Genomic DNA, 18283 nt, shown 5'->3' on the forward strand with positions numbered 1-18283 from the left:
CCTGCCCCCTCTCGCTGAGTTTCCCCTATTGCTGAGTTTCCCCTGCCCCCTCTCGCTGAGTTTCCCCTCTCGCTGAGTTCCCCCTATCCCCATTCGCTGAGTTTCCCCTGCCCCCTCTCGCCGAGTTCCCCCCGCCCCCTCTCGCCGAGTTCCCCCTGCCCCCTCTCGCCGAGTTCCCCCCGCCCCCTCTCGCCGAGTTCCCCCAGCCCCCTCTCGCCGAGTTCCCCCAGCCCCCTCTCGCCGAGTTCCCCCTGCCCCCTCTCGCCGAGTTCCCCCTGCCCCCTCTCGCCGAGTTCCCCCCGCCCCCTCTCGCCGAGTTCCCCGCGCCCCCTCTCGCTGAGTTCCCCCCGCCCCCTCTTGCCGAGTTCCCCCTGCCCCCTCTCGCTGAGTTCCCCCCGCCCCCTCTCGCTGAGTTTCCCCTCTCACTGAGTTCCCCCCGCCCCCTCTCGCTGAGTTTCCCCTGCCCCCTCTCGCTGAGTTCACCCTCTCGCTGAGTTCCCCCCACCCCCCCTCGCTGAGTTCCCCCCGCCCCCTCTCGCTGAGTTCCCCCCGCCCCCTCTCGCTGAGTTTCCCCTGCCCCCTCTCGCTGAGTTCCCCCTCTCGCTGAGTTCCCCCCACCCCCCCTCGCTGAGTTCCCCCCGCCCCCTCTCGCTGAGTTCCCCCCGCCCCCTCTCGCTGAGTTCCCCCTCTCGCTGAGTTCCCCCCGCCCCCTTTCGCCGAGTTCCCCCAGCCTTCTCTCGCTGAGTTTCCCCTGCCCCCTCTCGCTGAGTTCCCCCCGCCCCCTCTCGCTGAGTTCCCCCCGCCCCCTCTCGCTGAGTTCCCCCCGCCCCCTCTCGCTTAGTTTCCCCTGCCCCCTCTCGCTGAGTTTCCTCTATCGCTGAGTTTCCCCTGCCCCCTCTCGCTGAGTTTCCCCTCTCGCTGAGTTCTCCCTATCCACATTCGCTGAGTTTCCCCTGCCCCCTCTCGCCGAGTTTCCCCTATCGCTGAGTTCCCCCCGCCCCCTCTCGCTTAGTTTCCCCTGCCCCCTCTCGCTGAGTTTCCCCTTTTGCTGAGTTTCCCCTGCCCCCTCTCGCTGAGTTTCCCCTCTCGCTGAGTTCCCCCTATCCCCATTCGCTGAGTTTCCCCTGCCCCCTCTCGCCGAGTTCCCCCCGCCCCCTCTCGCCGAGTTCCCCCTGCCCCCTCTCGCCGAGTTCCCCCCGCCCCCTCTCGCCGAGTTCCCCCAGCCCCCTCTCGCCGAGTTCCCCCAGCCCCCTCTCGCCGAGTTCCCCCTGCCCCCTCTCGCCGAGTTCCCCCTGCCCCCTCTCGCCGAGTTCCCCCCGCCCCCTCTCGCCGAGTTCCCCGCGCCCCCTCTCGCTGAGTTCCCCCCGCCCCCTCTTGCCGAGTTCCCCCTGCCCCCTCTCGCTGAGTTCCCCCCGCCCCCTCTCGCTGAGTTTCCCCTCTCACTGAGTTCCCCCCGCCCCCTCTCGCTGAGTTTCCCCTGCCCCCTCTCGCTGAGTTCACCCTCTCGCTGAGTTCCCCCCACCCCCCCTCGCTGAGTTCCCCCCGCCCCCTCTCGCTGAGTTCCCCCCGCCCCCTCTCGCTGAGTTCCCCCTCTCGCTGAGTTCCCCCCGCCCCCTCTCGCCGAGTTCCCCCAGCCTTCTCTCGCTGAGTTTCCCCTGCCCCCTCTCGCTGAGTTCCCCCCGCCCCCTCTCGCTGAGTTCCCCCCGCCCCCTCTCGCTTAGTTTCCCCTGCCCCCTCTCGCTGAGTTTCCCCTATCGCTGAGTTTCTCCTGCCCCCTCTCGCTGAGTTTCCCCTATCGCTGAGTTCGCCCTATCCCCATTTGCTGAGTTTCCCCTGCCCCCTCTCGCCGAGTTCCCCCAGCCCCCTCTCGCCGAGTTCCCCCTGCCCCCTCTCGCCGAGTTCCCCCCTCCCCCTCTCGCCGAGTTCCCCCCGCCCCCTCTCGCCGAGTTCCCCCAAACCCCTCTCGCCGAGTTCCCCCCGCCCCCTCTCGCCGAGTTACCCCCACCCCCTCTCGCTGAGTTCCCCCCGCCCCCTCTCGCTTAGTTTCCCCTGCCCCCTCTCGCTGAGTTTCCCCTATCGCTGAGTTCCCCCCGCCCCCTCTCGCTTAGTTTCCCCTGCCCCCTCTCGCTGAGTTTCCCCTATCGCTGAGTTTCCCCTGCCCCCTCTCGCTGAGTTTCCCCTCTCGCTGAGTTCCCCCTATCCCCATTCGCTGAGTTCCCCCCGCCCCCTCTCGCCGAGTTCCCCCTGCCCCCTCTCGCCGAGTTCCCCCCGCCCCCTCTCGCCGAGTTCCCCCCGCCCCCTCTCGCCGAGTTCCCCCCGCCCCCTCTCGCCGAGTTCCCCCCGCCCCCTCTCGCCGAGTTCCCCCCGCCCCCTCTCGCCGAGTTCCCCCAGCCCTCTCTCGCCGAGTTCCCCCCGCCCCCTCTCGCCGAGTTCCCCCCGCCCCCTCTCGCCGAGTTCCCCCCGCCCCCTCTCGCCGAGTTCCCCCCGCCCCCTCTCGCCGAGTTCCCCCCGCCCCCTCTCGCCGAGTTCCCCCCGCCCCCTCTGGTTCCATGACTGAAACCTTCTCCATATCACACACTGCTTTGATGATCAATACTTCAACATGCTATGAGGATGGTCCATGCTTCCAGTCTGTACATAGACGGATTCCTTTGTCTAGAGTCAATAGACAGGTAGGAGAGGCAATATGACAATCTGGTTATCCAGGTTAAAAGAAGGCTGGCCGAGGTGAGACTCAGCCCTGTTCTATTACTACCAACCAAATGAAGAAGGATACCTGTGTTTAGGTGAGACTCAGCCCTGTTCTATTACTACCAACCTAATGAAGAAGGATACCTGTGTTTAGGTGAGACTCAGCCCTGTTCTATTACTACCAACCTAATGAAGAAGGATACCTGTGTTTAGGTGAGACTCAGCCCTGTTCTATTACTACCAACCAAATGAAGAAGGATACCTGTGTTTAGGTGAGACTCAGCCCTGTTCTATTACTACCAACCAAATGAAGAAGGATACCTGTGTTTAGGTGAGACTCAGCCCTGTTCTATTACTACCAACCTAATGAAGAAGGATACATGTGTTTAGGTGAGACTCAGTCCTATTTATTTATTTAGTGCAGATTTTAGATGAATTCCAAATTCTGATCGTTTGCACTCTTATTGGCTCATGATCTGATTTAGTGGCAAAAGATCAGAATTGGTCTGTCTGTGTAAATGCTGCCTTACTGACATGAATTGACTTCAAGAGGCCCCCTAAAACACTGAAAAAATCAGGGTTTGTTTCAGTTTCCTTTACCATTATTTAAGTCAGTTAAAAACAAGTTCTAACTTACAATGACGGCCTAGGAACAGAGCCTTGTTCAGAACGACAGATTTTTACCTTATTAACTCGGGGATTCGATCTGGCAACCTTTCGGTGACTAGTCCAACGCTCTAACCACTAGGTTACCTGCCGCCCCTACCATCAAAAGGTAGGTACCAGTCTATATATCACGTTGTTCACAGACGCTCAAACAAAGTTTAACATTACAACACTATACAGTTTATCACATAATAAATTATCTTTGAAACACTTACTGCAAACAGAAGAAGAAGAAGAACACATTGAAGGTGCCATGTAGCCAAGATAAGGAAACAGGAAATACAAGAAATACTCAGTCAGTAAATTATTTTAGACCAAAAAATATATATAAAACATTTAAATAAATAAATATAAAAATTACAAATAAAAAAGTAATTAAAAATTAAAATGGGAATTTGTCTCATTTTGCTTTGTGTTCTTCATGCTTCTATTGAAATGGGAAAAAAAGCTCATCATTCCCTGATCGGAGACTCGGTTTATTAGCAGAAACTCCATCCATCTGTAAATAGTCCAGCTAACTTCCTGTTTCTTCTCAGCTAGAGGAACGGCGTGAGCTACTTCCTCCCTGTTTCATTGGGTGAAATGAAAGAAAGACGCTGCGTGTGATTCCATCCTCAGATCAGCAGAGGAACACGTCTGCCTCCAACATGGCACCCTAAACCCTATGTAGTGCACTACTTTTGACCAGGGTCCTATGGTTAAAAGTAGTGCACTATAAAGGGAATCGGGAGCCATTTGGGACACAGACCCATGTAGGACTCGCATGCAGAACACCACCCAGCCCGTCAGGAAATGAAACGACTTCCTAATTAGTTTCCTAAATCTATCTTGTCATCAGCACTACTTTTGACTAATCCCATTTATTTGGGGGGTGGGGGGGTAATGATCACATGCACAGCGTATTTGTCGACCCCCTCCCCGCTACCACCCCAGCATCAACATTCATACACAGGCATACCCCCCCCTGCTCTCTCCCCAGCCCCCCCTCACCAACATTCGTACACAGGCATACCCCCTGCTCTCTCCCCAGCCCCCCTCTCCACTGACAATCTCTCCTCTTAAAGCAGAGTTATATTATCCCAGCCTCTAATTATCTAATTAAACAGGGAAGTCAGTAGCGTGTCCTGGCTTTGAAGTTCTGCTGACGGCCAGGGTAGGATTGAAATGGACCTGCCCTCCTCACAGTTTACACCTCAGTCCTGCTGCTATGGTGGAGCAGCCGGAGTCCGGGCTTGATCAAAAGCTGCCTACGCAGGACCGGAGGAAGGACAGGGGAGGGAGGCCAAGGGAGGTAGAGGGAGGTAGGAGGAGGCGGAGGGAGGCGTGGGGGAGAGGAGGCGGGGGGTGCAGCAGGGTCCCCTACTGCTGGCCTGCTCTGATGATAAAGGTCAGCCCAAACCGTGCAGTTGGGGCCTGTGGTTTAACTTGCTTTTTGTTTTTAGGCCTCCCTCAAAGTCCAAGGTGGCCCCACTTTGGCTGTGTTCACACAGGCAGCCCAATTCTATTTTATTCACTAATTGGGCTTTTGACCAATCAGATCAGCTATGAAAAATATCTGATGTGAACATCTCTTCTATGATTGGTCAAAGCCCTGTTGAGGATTAATTTACCTGTTTTCATTCCAACGGGTCTTATTGGAATGATACCAGGGAAATCACCCCATCAACCCCTGGCCAGCTGGCTGTCCCTGTGTTGAACTGCCACTCTTCATGGGGAAGAAGAGAGGAAGACAAGGTACAGTCTGCATGATCTCTTCATGGGGAAGAAGATAGGAAGACAAGGTACAGTCTGCATTATCTCTTCATGGGGACGCAGATAGGAGGACAAGGTACAGCCTGCATTATCTCTTCATGGGGGCGCAGATAGGAAGACACGGTACAGCCTGCATTATCTCTTCATGGGGAAGAAGATAGGAAGACAAGGTACAGGCTGCATTATCTCTTCATGGGGACAGCCTGCATTATCTCTTCATGGAGAAGAAGATAGGAGGACAAGGTACAGCCTGCATTATCTCTTCATGGGGACGCAGATAGGAAGACAAGGTACAGCCTGCATTATCTCTTCATGGGGAAGAAGATAGGAAGACAAGGTACAGCCTGCATTATCTCTTCATGGGGAAGAAGATAGGAAGACAAGGTACAGTCTGCATTATCTCTTCATGGGGACGCAGATAGGAGGACAAGGTACAGCCTGCATTATCTCTTCATGGGGGCGCAGATAGGAAGACACGGTACAGCCTGCATTATCTCTTCATGGGGAAGAAGATAGGAAGACAAGGTACAGGCTGCATTATCTCTTCATGGGGACAGCCTGCATTATCTCTTCATGGAGAAGAAGATAGGAGGACAAGGTACAGCCTGCATTATCTCTTCATGGGGACGCAGATAGGAAGACAAGGTACAGCCTGCATTATCTCTTCATGGGGAAGAATAGAGGAAGACTTTAGGTTCAGGCTGCATTATCTTCCTGGGCCATGGTTATGCCGAGGTGGACATGAGCTCCCTGAGGTAGAAGAGCAGGGCAGGAATGTGTATGTGTTTGGGGACAGAGAAAGAGACAAGGTAAGGAAAAGTGGCCCGACTGACTAGATGTCAGTAACTTTGTGGAACAAACAAAGACCAGGGACAAGCTAGGACGACTAGGAAAGATGAAGGAACTCGTGTCAACCTGTTCAAGACTAGGAAAGATGAAGGAACTCGTGTCAAACTAGCTCCCCCATCTCCTAGATATTCAAATTAGTATACTTAATAAGCTCCAAATGAGTTCACTGGACATCCGTGTATTTGTGATCTGGCTGTGGAAGCAGTCAGAGGACTGCATTTGGAGTGGTATGTATTCTGGCCTCAGTCATTCTCTCCTCAACAGCCTCCTGTGTCCCAACAGTGGAATCATGTAGTCAAGACAAGCATGCAGGAGAGTAGAGGAGAGGAGAGCCCTCTGATGGGATGGAGAGGGCCTGAGCTCCCGGATGGGGCCTCCGCGGGGCCACTACAGGGCCGAAGGAACATGTCCCTGGCTCTCCCTGGTTCTCCCTGGACAGGCATAATGACTTTATCTGGATTTAAGCCGCGTTGCACAGCTCTCGCTCTCTCCCTCCTCTTTTTCTCTCTCTCTCTCTGTCTCTCTCTCTCTCTCTCTCTCTCTCTCTCTCTCTCTCTCCCTTCACCAGGTGATCAGAGCACGGGGACCTGGGCCCGCACCGGACTCATTCCACCTCACAATAGAGAGAAGAAGAATAGGAACCCCAACCGGTCTCCCTCTCTCTCTCTCTCTCTCTCTCTAGTCTCTCTAGTCTCTCCTCTCACTCCCACTTGAGAGCCTCCCACCATGGCTACAGAGACATAGTAATTTGGACCTCATCATATCTGTTTCTAAACCAGCAGGCCAGAGCTCTCTGTCTCTCTGGACTCTCCTCTCCTCTCCTTCATTCAGCTGAGGACGTTTTGGACGGTATTCATCTGGGGCAGAGACACATTGACTTCTGGGAAGGCTCCACTTAAATACGTCTCACTACATTTATGAATGTATGATTATATAATGCTACTTTAGACAGGGTTTTACTTAAGGCAGGGATAATTTTGAAATGGAAATGTGCCCTAAAACCAGAGAGGCCAAAGGTGAAAGGTGAAAGGTCGGCTCATCTTGGCTCGGCCCAGGCAGCCAATCGAAAGATCCCACTCCCCCAACAAAAACAGGCAGCACAGCCCTTAACTGTCTGTGGCTGAAATACTTACCAGAAAGCTAATCAAAATCAGGACATACTCATCTATATTTCATGTTTTACTTGTTCTCCCTTCTCACTTTGCTGCCGCTGCTCTCTCTCTCTCTCTCTCTCTCTCTCTCTCTCCCTCTCTCTCTCTCTCTCTCTCTCTCTCTCTCTCTCTCTCTCTCTCTTTCTCCCTCTCTCTCTCTGTCTCTCTCTCTCTCTCTCTCTCTCTCTCTCTCTCTCCCTCTCTCTCTCTGTCTCTCTCTCTCTCTCTCTCTCTCTCTCTCTGATCTCAGAATACAAAGTGCTCGTACTACAGTAACATCTCACAAAGCCAGAGTTCACTTCAATATAAGTGAAGTGGTCAAAAAACCTAACGGGAGAAACTTCCTCTTCCGCGTTTGAATTATAACGCTTTATAGAACTGTCGTGAGTTTACGTTGCCTTGGATTTCAAGTCATTTTCAATTCATGTTCAATTCATTTTCAATGCATGTTCAATTCATTTTCAATTCATTTTCAATTCATGTTCAATTCATGTTCAATTCATTTTCAATTCATTTTCAATTCATTTTCAATTCATGTTCAATTCATTTTCAATTCATTTTCAATTCATGTTCAATTCATTTTCAATTCATTTTCAATTCATTTTCAATTCATGTTCAATTCATTTTCAATTCATTTTCAATTCATTTTCAATTCATTTTCAATTCATGTTCAATTCATTTTCAATTCATTTTCAATTCATTTTCAATTCATGTTCAATTCATGTTCAATTCATTTTCAATTCATTTTCAATTCATTTTCAATTCATGTTCAATTCATTTTCAATTCATTTTCAATTCATGTTCAATTCATTTTCAATTCATTTTCAATTCATTTTCAATTCATGTTCAATTCATTTTCAATTCATTTTCAATTCATGTTCAATTCATTTTCAATTCATTTTCAATTCATGTTCAATTCATGTTCAATTCATTTTCAATTCATTTTCAATTCATTTTCAATTCATGTTCAATTCATGTTCAATTCATTTTCAATTCATTTTCAATTCATTTTCAATTCATTTTCAATTGCAATATACGGCAGTCATTGTTCTATAAAACTCATCACATTCGCAATGTTGAATAACCTTCCATTGATCCACAAACTGTCAACGCTGGTTACACGTCTGTGTATATGTATCTGTACAAAACAACTCAATTTTTCACATGAGTCGGACACGTGTGATATTTTACATTAAAAGATCTGCATGCAACACTATGCAACACTAATTTTGAAGTCGCAGGCGGGTGACCTCATTGGGACCATGACCAACCATGCCCGACTCATGTCACGTGACCATGACCAACCATGACCGACCATGTCACGTGACCATGACCAACCATGCCCGACTCATGTCACGTGACCATGACCAACCATGCCCGACTCATGTCACGTGACCATGACCAACCATGACCGACTCATATCACGTGACCATGACCAACCATGACCGACCATGTCACGTGACCATGACCAACCATGCCCGACTCATGTCACGTGACCATGACCAACCATGCCCGACTCATGTCACGTGACCATGACCAACCATGACCGACCATGTCACGTGACCATGACCAACCATGACCGACTCATGTCACGTGACCATGACCAACCATGACCGACTTGTGTCCTCTACATGTGCATTTTCACATTTAAATGTCAACTAGCTGTCAAAAGACACAACATCTAATCCAGTTTCACAGAATTTGCTGTGATTAACCATGATTTAATGGCAAATTCATGATTTGCTCAAATTGAGCTGTAATTTAAAAATGTAATGGAAAAGCATTAGAACAATACTGTTTTATATTTTGTTCAAAGTAATGGTTTGCAAAACCAAGTAGATTAATTAACACACTTACTAAAACCTCAAAGTCTACTTCTTTTGACATCACATTGTTGTTTTAAGACAATGGGGCAAATACAAAAACTTAACCTGAGTTAACGGATTAACACGGACATTGTTTAATTTACCACGTTAATCTTAACCTGAGTTAACGGATTAACACGGACATTGTTTAATTTACCACGTTAATCTTAACCTGAGTTAACGGGTTAACACGGACATTGTTTAATTTACCACGTTAAACTTAACCTGAGTTAACGGATTAACACGGACATTGTTTAATTTACCACGTTAAACTTAACCTGAGTTAACGGATTACCACTGACATTGTTTAATTTACCACGTTAAACTTAACCTGAGTTAACGGATTAACACGGACATTGTTTAATTTTAACTCATTAAACTTAACCTGAGTTAACTGATTAACACGGACATTGTTTAATTTACCACGTTAATCTTAACCTGAGTTAACGGATTAACACGGACATTGTTTAATTTACCACGTTAATCTTAACCTGAGTTAACGGATTAACACTGACATTGTTTAATTTTAAATCATTAAACTTAACCTGAGTTAACGGATTAACACGGACATTGTTTAATTTACCACGTTAAACTTAACCTGAGTTAACGGATTAACACTGACATTGTTTAATTTTAACTCATTAAACTTAACCTGAGTTAACTGATTAACACTGACATTGTTTAATTTACCACGTTAAACTTAACCTGAGTTAACGGATTAACACTGACATTGTTTAATTTACCACGTTAAACTTAACCTGAGTTAACGGACTAACACTGACATTGCTCATTTTAACACATTAAACAGGATCAATAAGGAGACAGAGCTAGTTTCTCTGTTCTTTCACTGGGCTTCTTCCAACGCTCACTAGCCAACATGTGAACAAGAGAGGGAAAAGGGGGATACCTAGTCAGCTGTCCAACTGAATATATTCAACTGAAATGTGTCTTCCGCATTTAACCCAACCCCTCTGAATCAGAGAGGTCAGGAGGAGCTGGCATAATCAACAGCCACGTCTTTGGCACCCGGGGAACAGTGCAGTCCTGTCTCCTTGCTCAGGAGCAGAACAACAGACCTTGTCTGCTCGGGGATTCGATCCAGTAACCTTTCAGTAACACCGAACGCTCTAACCACCAGACTACCTGCCGCCCCCCCCGAGGTGTATGTCTGCAGCAGCAACAATACTGAATGGATCGTTCAGAAATAATACGTATTTTTAACCCGTTTTGGAGACTGGTTTTTGTTCAGGAATTTCGTATGACTGACGTGCCCAAAGTAAACTGCCTGTTACTCATGCCCAGAAGCTATGGTATGCATATACTTGGTAGCATTGGATATAAAACACTCTGAAGTTTCAGAAACTGTTAACAACATGTCTGTGAGTATAACAAAACTGATATGGTAAGCAAAAACCTGAGGAAAATCCATACGGAAATGTATTTTTGAGGTCACAGGCCATTTCAGTACTAGCCTATGGGAAATACAAATAGATAGGACCCAGATTGCAGTTCCTATGGCTTCCACTAGATGTCAACAGTCTTTAGAAAGGGTTTCCGGCTTGTTATTTGAAAAATGAGCAAGTAGTTGGAAGAACAAAAAGGTGTCTCTCAATAGAAAAGTAGCCTTGTTGGTGTGTGAATGAGGTGCGCGCTCTTCGTTATTTATCTTCCCTATTGAGCATACTATTCTCCGTCTTAAATATTATTGTATATTTAGATATTAGAGTACCTGAGGATTAATTAGAAACATTGTTTGACTTGTTTGGACAAACTTTACTGGTAACTTTTTGGATTCGTTTGTATGCGTGTTGAACGAGTGGATTACGGAGATCATTGGCGCGAACTAAACAGACTTGTTTGGATATAAAGAAGGACTTTATCGAACAAAACGACCATTCATTGTGTAGCTGAGACCCATGGGATTGCAAACAGAGGACAATCTTCAAAGGAAAGTGATTTATTTTATCGCTATTAGTGATTTTGTGACGCCTGTTCTGATTAAAAAAGTATTTTGATGTGGGGCGCTATCCTCAGATAATTGTATGGTATGCTTTCACTGTAAAGCCTTTTTGAAATCTGACAATGCGGTTGTATTAACAAGAAGTTAAGCTTTTAAATTATGTATAAGACTTGTATCTCCATGAATGTTTAATATTACGATTTTTGTATTTTGAATTCTGCCATTTTTGCTCTGCAATTTCACCGGATGTTGTCGTAGGTGGCTCGCTAGCGGTTCATGTGCCTAAAGAGGTTTGGCTAAGTTATCTTTTTACAGAATGTCTTTACAGAATGTCCTTACAGAATGTCGTTCCAGAATGTCTTTCCAGAATGTCTTTCCAGAATGTCTTTCCAGAATGTCTTTACAGAATGTCTTTACAGAATGTCTTTCCAGAATGTCCTTACAGAATGTCTTTACAGAGTTACCAATTTCATATGTGGAAACATTTCTTTAGATTTTTTTACATTTTCACATGTAAATGTGAGATTTTCACGAGGATGTTTTTTTACTTGTGAAACTGCACATTTCACATGTTTAACTGCAATTCACATGTAAAGTAAAAACATGTACATGTGACAAGGTGGTGTTAACACGTAAACTATAAACGTAATGAAAATATGGTGTCACGTGAAATTTAAGCTCAACATGTGAAAACAGCTATTTCACATTTGAAAATACGATTTTCACAAGTGAAACTGCAAATTTGACATGTTTTGTTTTTGTTGTTGTTGTTGTAAAGGGGAAGTCAGCAGCAGCCCGGAACATTCTTGATCCTCCATCCGCCATGCTACATGTCCAGAAGATCTGGAACACATCGAGCACGTTGAAAACTCTACTCAGTTATACCGTAATTCACTCTACTTGCGTTCCGTCAAGTTTAGTGAGAGGGTCCGTGTGGGTTCTGTTCTCAGAGAGACGGACATGACTAAAGCAGATTCAATTTGATTGGCTGTGAGGAACCTGAAGTGAGACGTATTCCGTTTTAGAATACGAACTACAGGAGTTTTTCTGGTTGTGAGTGTTTTATCCTGCAGGTCATTTTTACAAGACTATGAGGGGTAAACATGGGTGGTAGGGTAGTCTAGTGGTTAGCGTGTTGGGCTGGTAACTAAAAGGTTGTAAGTTCGAATCCCCGAGCTGACAAGGTACAAATCTGTCATTCTGCCCCTGAACAAGGCAGTTAACCCACTGTTCCTAGACCAGTTAACCCACTGTTCCTAGACCCCACTGTTCCTAGACCAGTTAACCCACTGTTCCTAGACCAGTTAACCCACTGTTCCTAGACCAGTTAACCCACTGTTCCTAGACCAGTTAACCCACTGTTCCTAGACCAGTTAACCCACTGTTCCTAGACCTGTTCCTAGGCCATCATTGAAAATAAGAATTTGTTCTTAACTGACTTGCCTAGTTAAAAAACATTTTATACAATCTAGTCTACTTTGACTACTTTTGTCTACTTTGACCTCCCCTTTTTATATTTTAATAATAATAATAGATTTGTACAGTAATTCACAGATAAAGTTATAACATCAATTATATAAATACTAGTTATTCATTTAGTATACATCCCTCCTCGTATTACTGTACCATTTAGCCTGTTCATCACATCCAGTGTGTGTCTGAAACACATCCGTATAGTTTGAACACAGCTTAATACTGCCCCCCTGTGGCTTTATGGATTATTACATTAGTTTCAAGTGTTACACAGTCTATGAGGTGGGTTTATCCAACATTATCACATGAGTCTATGAGGGTTTATCAAACATTATCATATGAGTCTACGAGGTGGGTTTATCAAACATTATCATATGAGTCTATGAAGGTTTATCAAACATTATCACATGAGTCTATGAGGGTTTATCAAACATTATCATATGAGTCTACGAGGTGGGTTTATCCAACATTATCATATGAGTCTATGAGGGTTTATCAAACATTATCATATGAGTCTATGAGGTGGGTTTATCAAACATTATCACATGAGTCTATGAGGGTTTATCAAACATTATCATATGAGTCTACGAGGTGGGTTTATCAAACATTATCACATGAGTCTATGAGGGTTTATCAAACATTATCACATGAGTCTACGAGGTGGGTTTATCAAACATTATCACATGAGTCTATGAGGGTTTATCCAACATTATCATATGAGTCTATGAGGGTTTATCCAACATTATCACATGAGTCTATGAGGGTTTATCCAACATTATCATATGAGTCTATGAGGGTTTATCCAACATTATCACATGAGTCTATGAGGGTTTATCCAACATTATCATATGTGTCTATGGGGGTTTATCAAACATTATCATATGAGTCTATGAGGTGGGTTTATCCAACATTATCATATGAGTCTATGAGGGTTTATCAAACATTATCACATGAGTCTATGAGGGTTTATCAAACATTATCATATGAGTCTACGAGGTGGGTTTATCAAACATTATCACATGAGTCTATGAGGGTTTATCAAACATTATCACATGAGTATGAGGGTTTATCAAACATTATCACATGAGTCTATGAGGGTTTATCAAACATTATCACATGAGTCTACGAGGTGGGTTTATCAAACATTATCACATGAGTCTATGAGGGTTTATCAAACATTATCACATGAGTCTATGAGGGTTTATCAAACATTATCACATGAGTATGAGGGTTTATCAAACATTATCACATGAGTCTATGAGGGTTTATCAAACATTATCACATGAGTCTATGAGGGTTTATCAAACATTATCACATGAGTGGGTTTATAACATTATATTAATCATTGGCCTATGAGGTGGGTTTATAACATTATAATAATCATTGACCTATGAGGTGGGTTTATAACATTATAATAATCATTGGTCTATGAGGTGGGTTTGTAACATTATAATAATCATTGACCTATGAGGTGGGTTTATAACATTATAATAATCATTGGTCTATGAGGTGGGTTTATAACATTATAATAATCATTGGTCTATGAGGTGGGTTTATAACATTATAATAATCATTGACCTATGAGGTGGGTTTATAACATTATAATAATCATTGGTCTATGAGGTGGGTTTATAACATTGTAATAATCATTGGTCTATGAGGTGGGTTTATAACATTATAATAATCATTGGTCTATGAGGTGGGTTTATAACATTATAATAATCATTGACCTATGAGGTGGGTTTATAACATTATAATAATCATTGGTCTATGAGGTGGGTTTATAACATTATAATAATCATTGGCCTATGAGGTGGGTTTATAACATTATAATAATCATTGGTCTATGAGGTGGGTTTATAACATTACAATAATCATTGACCTATGAGGTGGGTTTATAACATTATAATAATCATTGGTCTATGAGGTGGGTTTATAACATTATAATAATCATTGGTCTATGAGGTGGGTTTATAACATTATAATAATCATTGGTCTATGAGGTGGGTTTATAACATTATAATAATCATTGACCTATGAGGTGGGTTTATAACATTATAATAATCATTGGTCTATGAGGTGGGTTTATAACATTATAATAATCATTGGTCTATGAGGTGGGTTATAACATTATTTGGATTGACATGACTAAAGCAGATTCAATGTGATTGACTGTTGCGGGCGATTTCAGGTGTGTTTGAGTTGTGTCCCGTAATCAGCAAAATTGTTTGAAACGATGTCACTTTCAAACCGTAACTGAAACTAAAATTGTGTGAACGTTGCGTTGTCTGACCTCAGCCTCGTTACACGAAGAAGAAAACTGGCAACGTAGGCAACATCTCCCCCAACGTAGTGTAGATACCAACATCTCCCCCAATGTAGTGTAGATACCAACATCTCCCCCAATGTAGTGTAGATACCAACATCTCCCCCAACGTAGTGTAGATACCAACATCTCCCCCTACGTAGTGTAGATACCAACATCTCCCCGAACAAAGTGTAGATACCAACATCTCCCCCTACGTAGTGTAGATACCAACATCTCCCCCAACGTAGTGTAGATACCAACATCTCCCCCAATGTAGTGTAGATACCAACATCTCCCCCAATGTAGGGTAGATACCAACATCTCCTCCAACGTAGTGTAGATACCAACATCTCCCCCAACGTAGTGTAGATACCAACATCTCCCCCAATGTAGTGTAGATACCAACATCTCCCCCAATGTAGTGTAGATACCAACATCTCCCCCAATGTAGTGTAGATACCAACATTTCCCCCAACGTAGTGTAGATACCAACATCTCCCCCAACGTAGTGTAGATACCAACATCTCCCCCAATGTAGTGTAGATACCAACATCTCCCCCAATGTAGTGTAGATACCAACATCTCCCCCAATGTAGTGTAGATACCAACATCTCCCCCAACGTAGTGTAGATACCAACATCTCCCCCAACGTAGTGTAGATACCAACATCTCCCCCAACGTAGTGTAGATACCAACCTCTCCCCCAACGTAGTGTAGATACCAACATCTCCCCCAACGTAGTGTAGATACCAACATCTCCCCCAACGTAGTGTAGATACCAACATCTCCCCCAACGTAGTGTAGATACCAACATCTCCCCCAACATAGTGTAGATACCAACATCTCCCCCAACATAGTGTAGATACCAACCTCTCCCCCAACGTAGTGTAGATACCAACATCTCCCCCAACGTAGTGTAGATACCCAACGTAGTGTAGATACCAACATCTCCCCCAACGTAGTGTAGATACCAACATCTCCCCCAACGTAGTGTAGATACCCAACGTAGTGTAGATACCAACATCTCCCCCAACATAGTGTAGATACCAACATCTCCCCCAACGTAGTGTAGATACCAACATCTCCCCTAATGTAGTGTAGATACCCAACGTAGTGTAGATACCAACATCTCCCCCAACGTAGTGTAGATACCCAACGTAGTGTAGATACCAACATCTCCCCCAACGTAGTGTAGATACCAACATCTCCTCCAACGTAGTGTAGATACCCAACGTAGTGTAGATACCAACATCTCCCCCAACGTAGTGTAGATACCAACATCTCCCCTGTATTGACTGAGTCTAGGGGTCCTGATCAGTTCAAGGAACTGATGTACTGTGGTAGTTCATGGAGTGTAATAGAGTACACAAAATATTTCATTATCAGATACATTTCTGTTGTTACAGTCTCCCAGCTAGTATACCTTATAGACTGGCGTCATATGTAGATATATCCACCCAGCACACAACTATCTTTCTGTCCAGACCCGTTCTTTCTCTGGGATTTCCTCAACACCTACACCACAAAGACAGCCAAGCCGTGTCTATGAACCTAGAGCCCCCGGGTCATGTCTTAGAGAGCTAGAAGTTTCCTCAGGTTAAAATGTTAAAATGTCTGTACATTTTACAAGAGAGAAAGGGGAAAAGGGAAGGTATAGTTTTTAATGATCACCTGCCTGTCTTTGTCAGTCCAGACCTTAAAGCCACTCTAGACGTGTCTAAATGAAGTCTGTGTCGTCCCGTCCGTCCCCCCCCCCCCCCCCCCCCGTGGGGGCCCAAATCAAATATAAACACAACATGAGTCCAAACCAGTTAAAAGACGGTCCTTTATCCACCAAAAAGCAACGGTATAGAACAACCTTCACAAAGGCCGACAAGCCCCCAGCGGCCCGACACTCAATAAGCATTTGGATACTTAAGATGGTGGAAAGCAGCAAGCCGTTTAGGACCCAGCTACAGGCCCAGCCAGCACTGCCTGCACGCCGCTCTGGGCATCAGTCATACGGGGAGTAATTACATTTTTCGGGGATAGTTTTTTTCCAATAGTGCCAGAATGAGTGGTTCTGTGATTTGCTTATAGGCTAATGCACGATGCAAATGACACAGACGGTACGACGTCTCTTCCCCACCGATCCACTCAGCTCAGCTCAGCTCTGAATGTCCCTTCTCTCCTGAGAACACTCTTATTCACTATCTAACACAATATATTCTCCTGGTGAAAGAGAGCGGTGAATTTAGGTCTGGTTCAATGTTGCAGGATTACATTAGGCTAGGTTAGGACTGGAGAGACTTTGGAGATATATTGACTTTGAAAACAGACATTCTACAGGAACATCAGCAGGGCCTCACTTAAGTAAAACTAGAATAAAATGTGTCTTTAATTTGAACAGAGAATTTCAATACTGAGGTAGGATTGGATTTCTTTATTGTTTCGTTAGCCTCTCTCTCTCTCTTTCTCTCTCTCTCTCTCTCGCTCTCTACCTCTCTCTCTTTCTCTCTCTCTCTCTCTCGCTCTCTACCTTTCTCTCTTTCTCTCTCTCTCTCTCTCGCTCTCTACCTCTCTCTCTCTCTCTCTCTCTCTCTCTCTCCTCTCTCTTCTTTCTCTCTATCTCTCTCTCTCTCTCTCTCTCTCTCTCTCTCTCTCTCTCTCTCTCTCTACCTCTCTCTCTCTCTCTCTCTCTCTCTCTCTCTCTCTCTCTCTCTCTCTCTCTCTCTCCCTCTCTCTCTCTCTACCTCTCTCTCTCTCTCTCTCTCTCTCTCTCTCTCTCTCTCTCTCTCTCTCTCTCTCTCTCTCTCTCTCTCTCTCTGCCTGTCTCTCTGCTGTGATGTCACACTCTCTCTCCATCTCTCACATTGCATTTTATTTGTGTTAAATACATCTCCTATATGTAGTGATCTCTCAGACACTATAGTATGGGCAGTAGTTATCTCTCAGGTACTATAGTATGGGCAGTAGTTATCTCTCAGACACTATAGTATGGGCAGTAGTTATCGCTCAGGTACTATAGTATGGGCAGTAGTTATCTCACAGACACTATAGTATGGGCAGTAGTTATCTCTCAGACACTATAGTATGGGCAGTAGTTATCTCTCAGACACTATAGTATGGGCAGTAGTTATCTCTCAGGTACTATAGTATGGGCAGTAGTTCTCTCTTCTCAGACACTATAGTATGGGCAGTAGTTATCTCTCAGGTACTATAGTATGGGCAGTAGTTATCTCACAGACACTATAGTATGGGCAGTAGTTATCTCTCAGACACTATAGTATGGGCAGTAGTTATCTCTCAGACACTATAGTATGGGCAGTAGTTATCTCTCAGGTACTATAGTATGGGCAGTAGTTATCTCTTCTCAGACACTAGCATGGGCAGTAGTTATCTCACAGACACTATAGTATGGGCAGTAGTTATCTCTTCTCAGACACTATAGTATGGGCAGTAGTTATCTCTCAGACACTATAGTATGGGCAGTAGTTATCTCTTCTCAGACACTATAGTATGGGCAGTAGTTATCTCTTCTCAGACACTATAGTATGGGCAGTAGTTATCTCTCAGACACTATAGTATG

General features: G+C 45.2%; 1 protein-coding gene across 8 annotated transcripts; it reads right to left on the reverse strand.

Moving 5' to 3' along the window:
• Window positions 1-13768: 13768 nt before the first annotated feature.
• LOC118943901 lies at window positions 13769-16071 on the reverse strand. 8 transcript variants are annotated; one of them, XM_036960778.1, is made up of 3 exons: window positions 15868-16071; window positions 15738-15802; window positions 13769-15411 (listed from the first exon to the last, which is right to left on the reverse strand). In XM_036960778.1, the coding sequence occupies exons 1-3, from the start codon at window positions 15994-15996 to the stop codon at window positions 14670-14672; spliced, it is 936 nt and encodes a 311-aa protein (XP_036816673.1). In that variant the 5' UTR covers window positions 15997-16071; the 3' UTR covers window positions 13769-14669. The 8 variants fall into 8 exon arrangements, with proteins under 8 accessions (XP_036816673.1, XP_036816668.1, XP_036816671.1 ...); XM_036960773.1 differs by having other exon boundaries at window positions 13769-15585; window positions 15662-15802; window positions 15944-16021; XM_036960776.1 differs by having other exon boundaries at window positions 13769-15585; window positions 15662-15802; window positions 15868-16021.
• Window positions 16072-18283: the final 2212 nt, after the last annotated feature.

Source organism: Oncorhynchus mykiss, chromosome 23 (assembly GCF_013265735.2).
Source record: "Oncorhynchus mykiss isolate Arlee chromosome 23, USDA_OmykA_1.1, whole genome shotgun sequence".
NCBI classification, from domain to species: Eukaryota; Metazoa; Chordata; class Actinopteri; order Salmoniformes; family Salmonidae; genus Oncorhynchus; species Oncorhynchus mykiss.

Bases quoted from the DNA above. Each gene is read 5' to 3' on its own strand.
- LOC118943901 (XM_036960772.1), bottom strand. From the start codon at position 15,797: ATGTTGGTATCTACACTACGTTGGGGGAGATGTTGGTATCTACACTAT.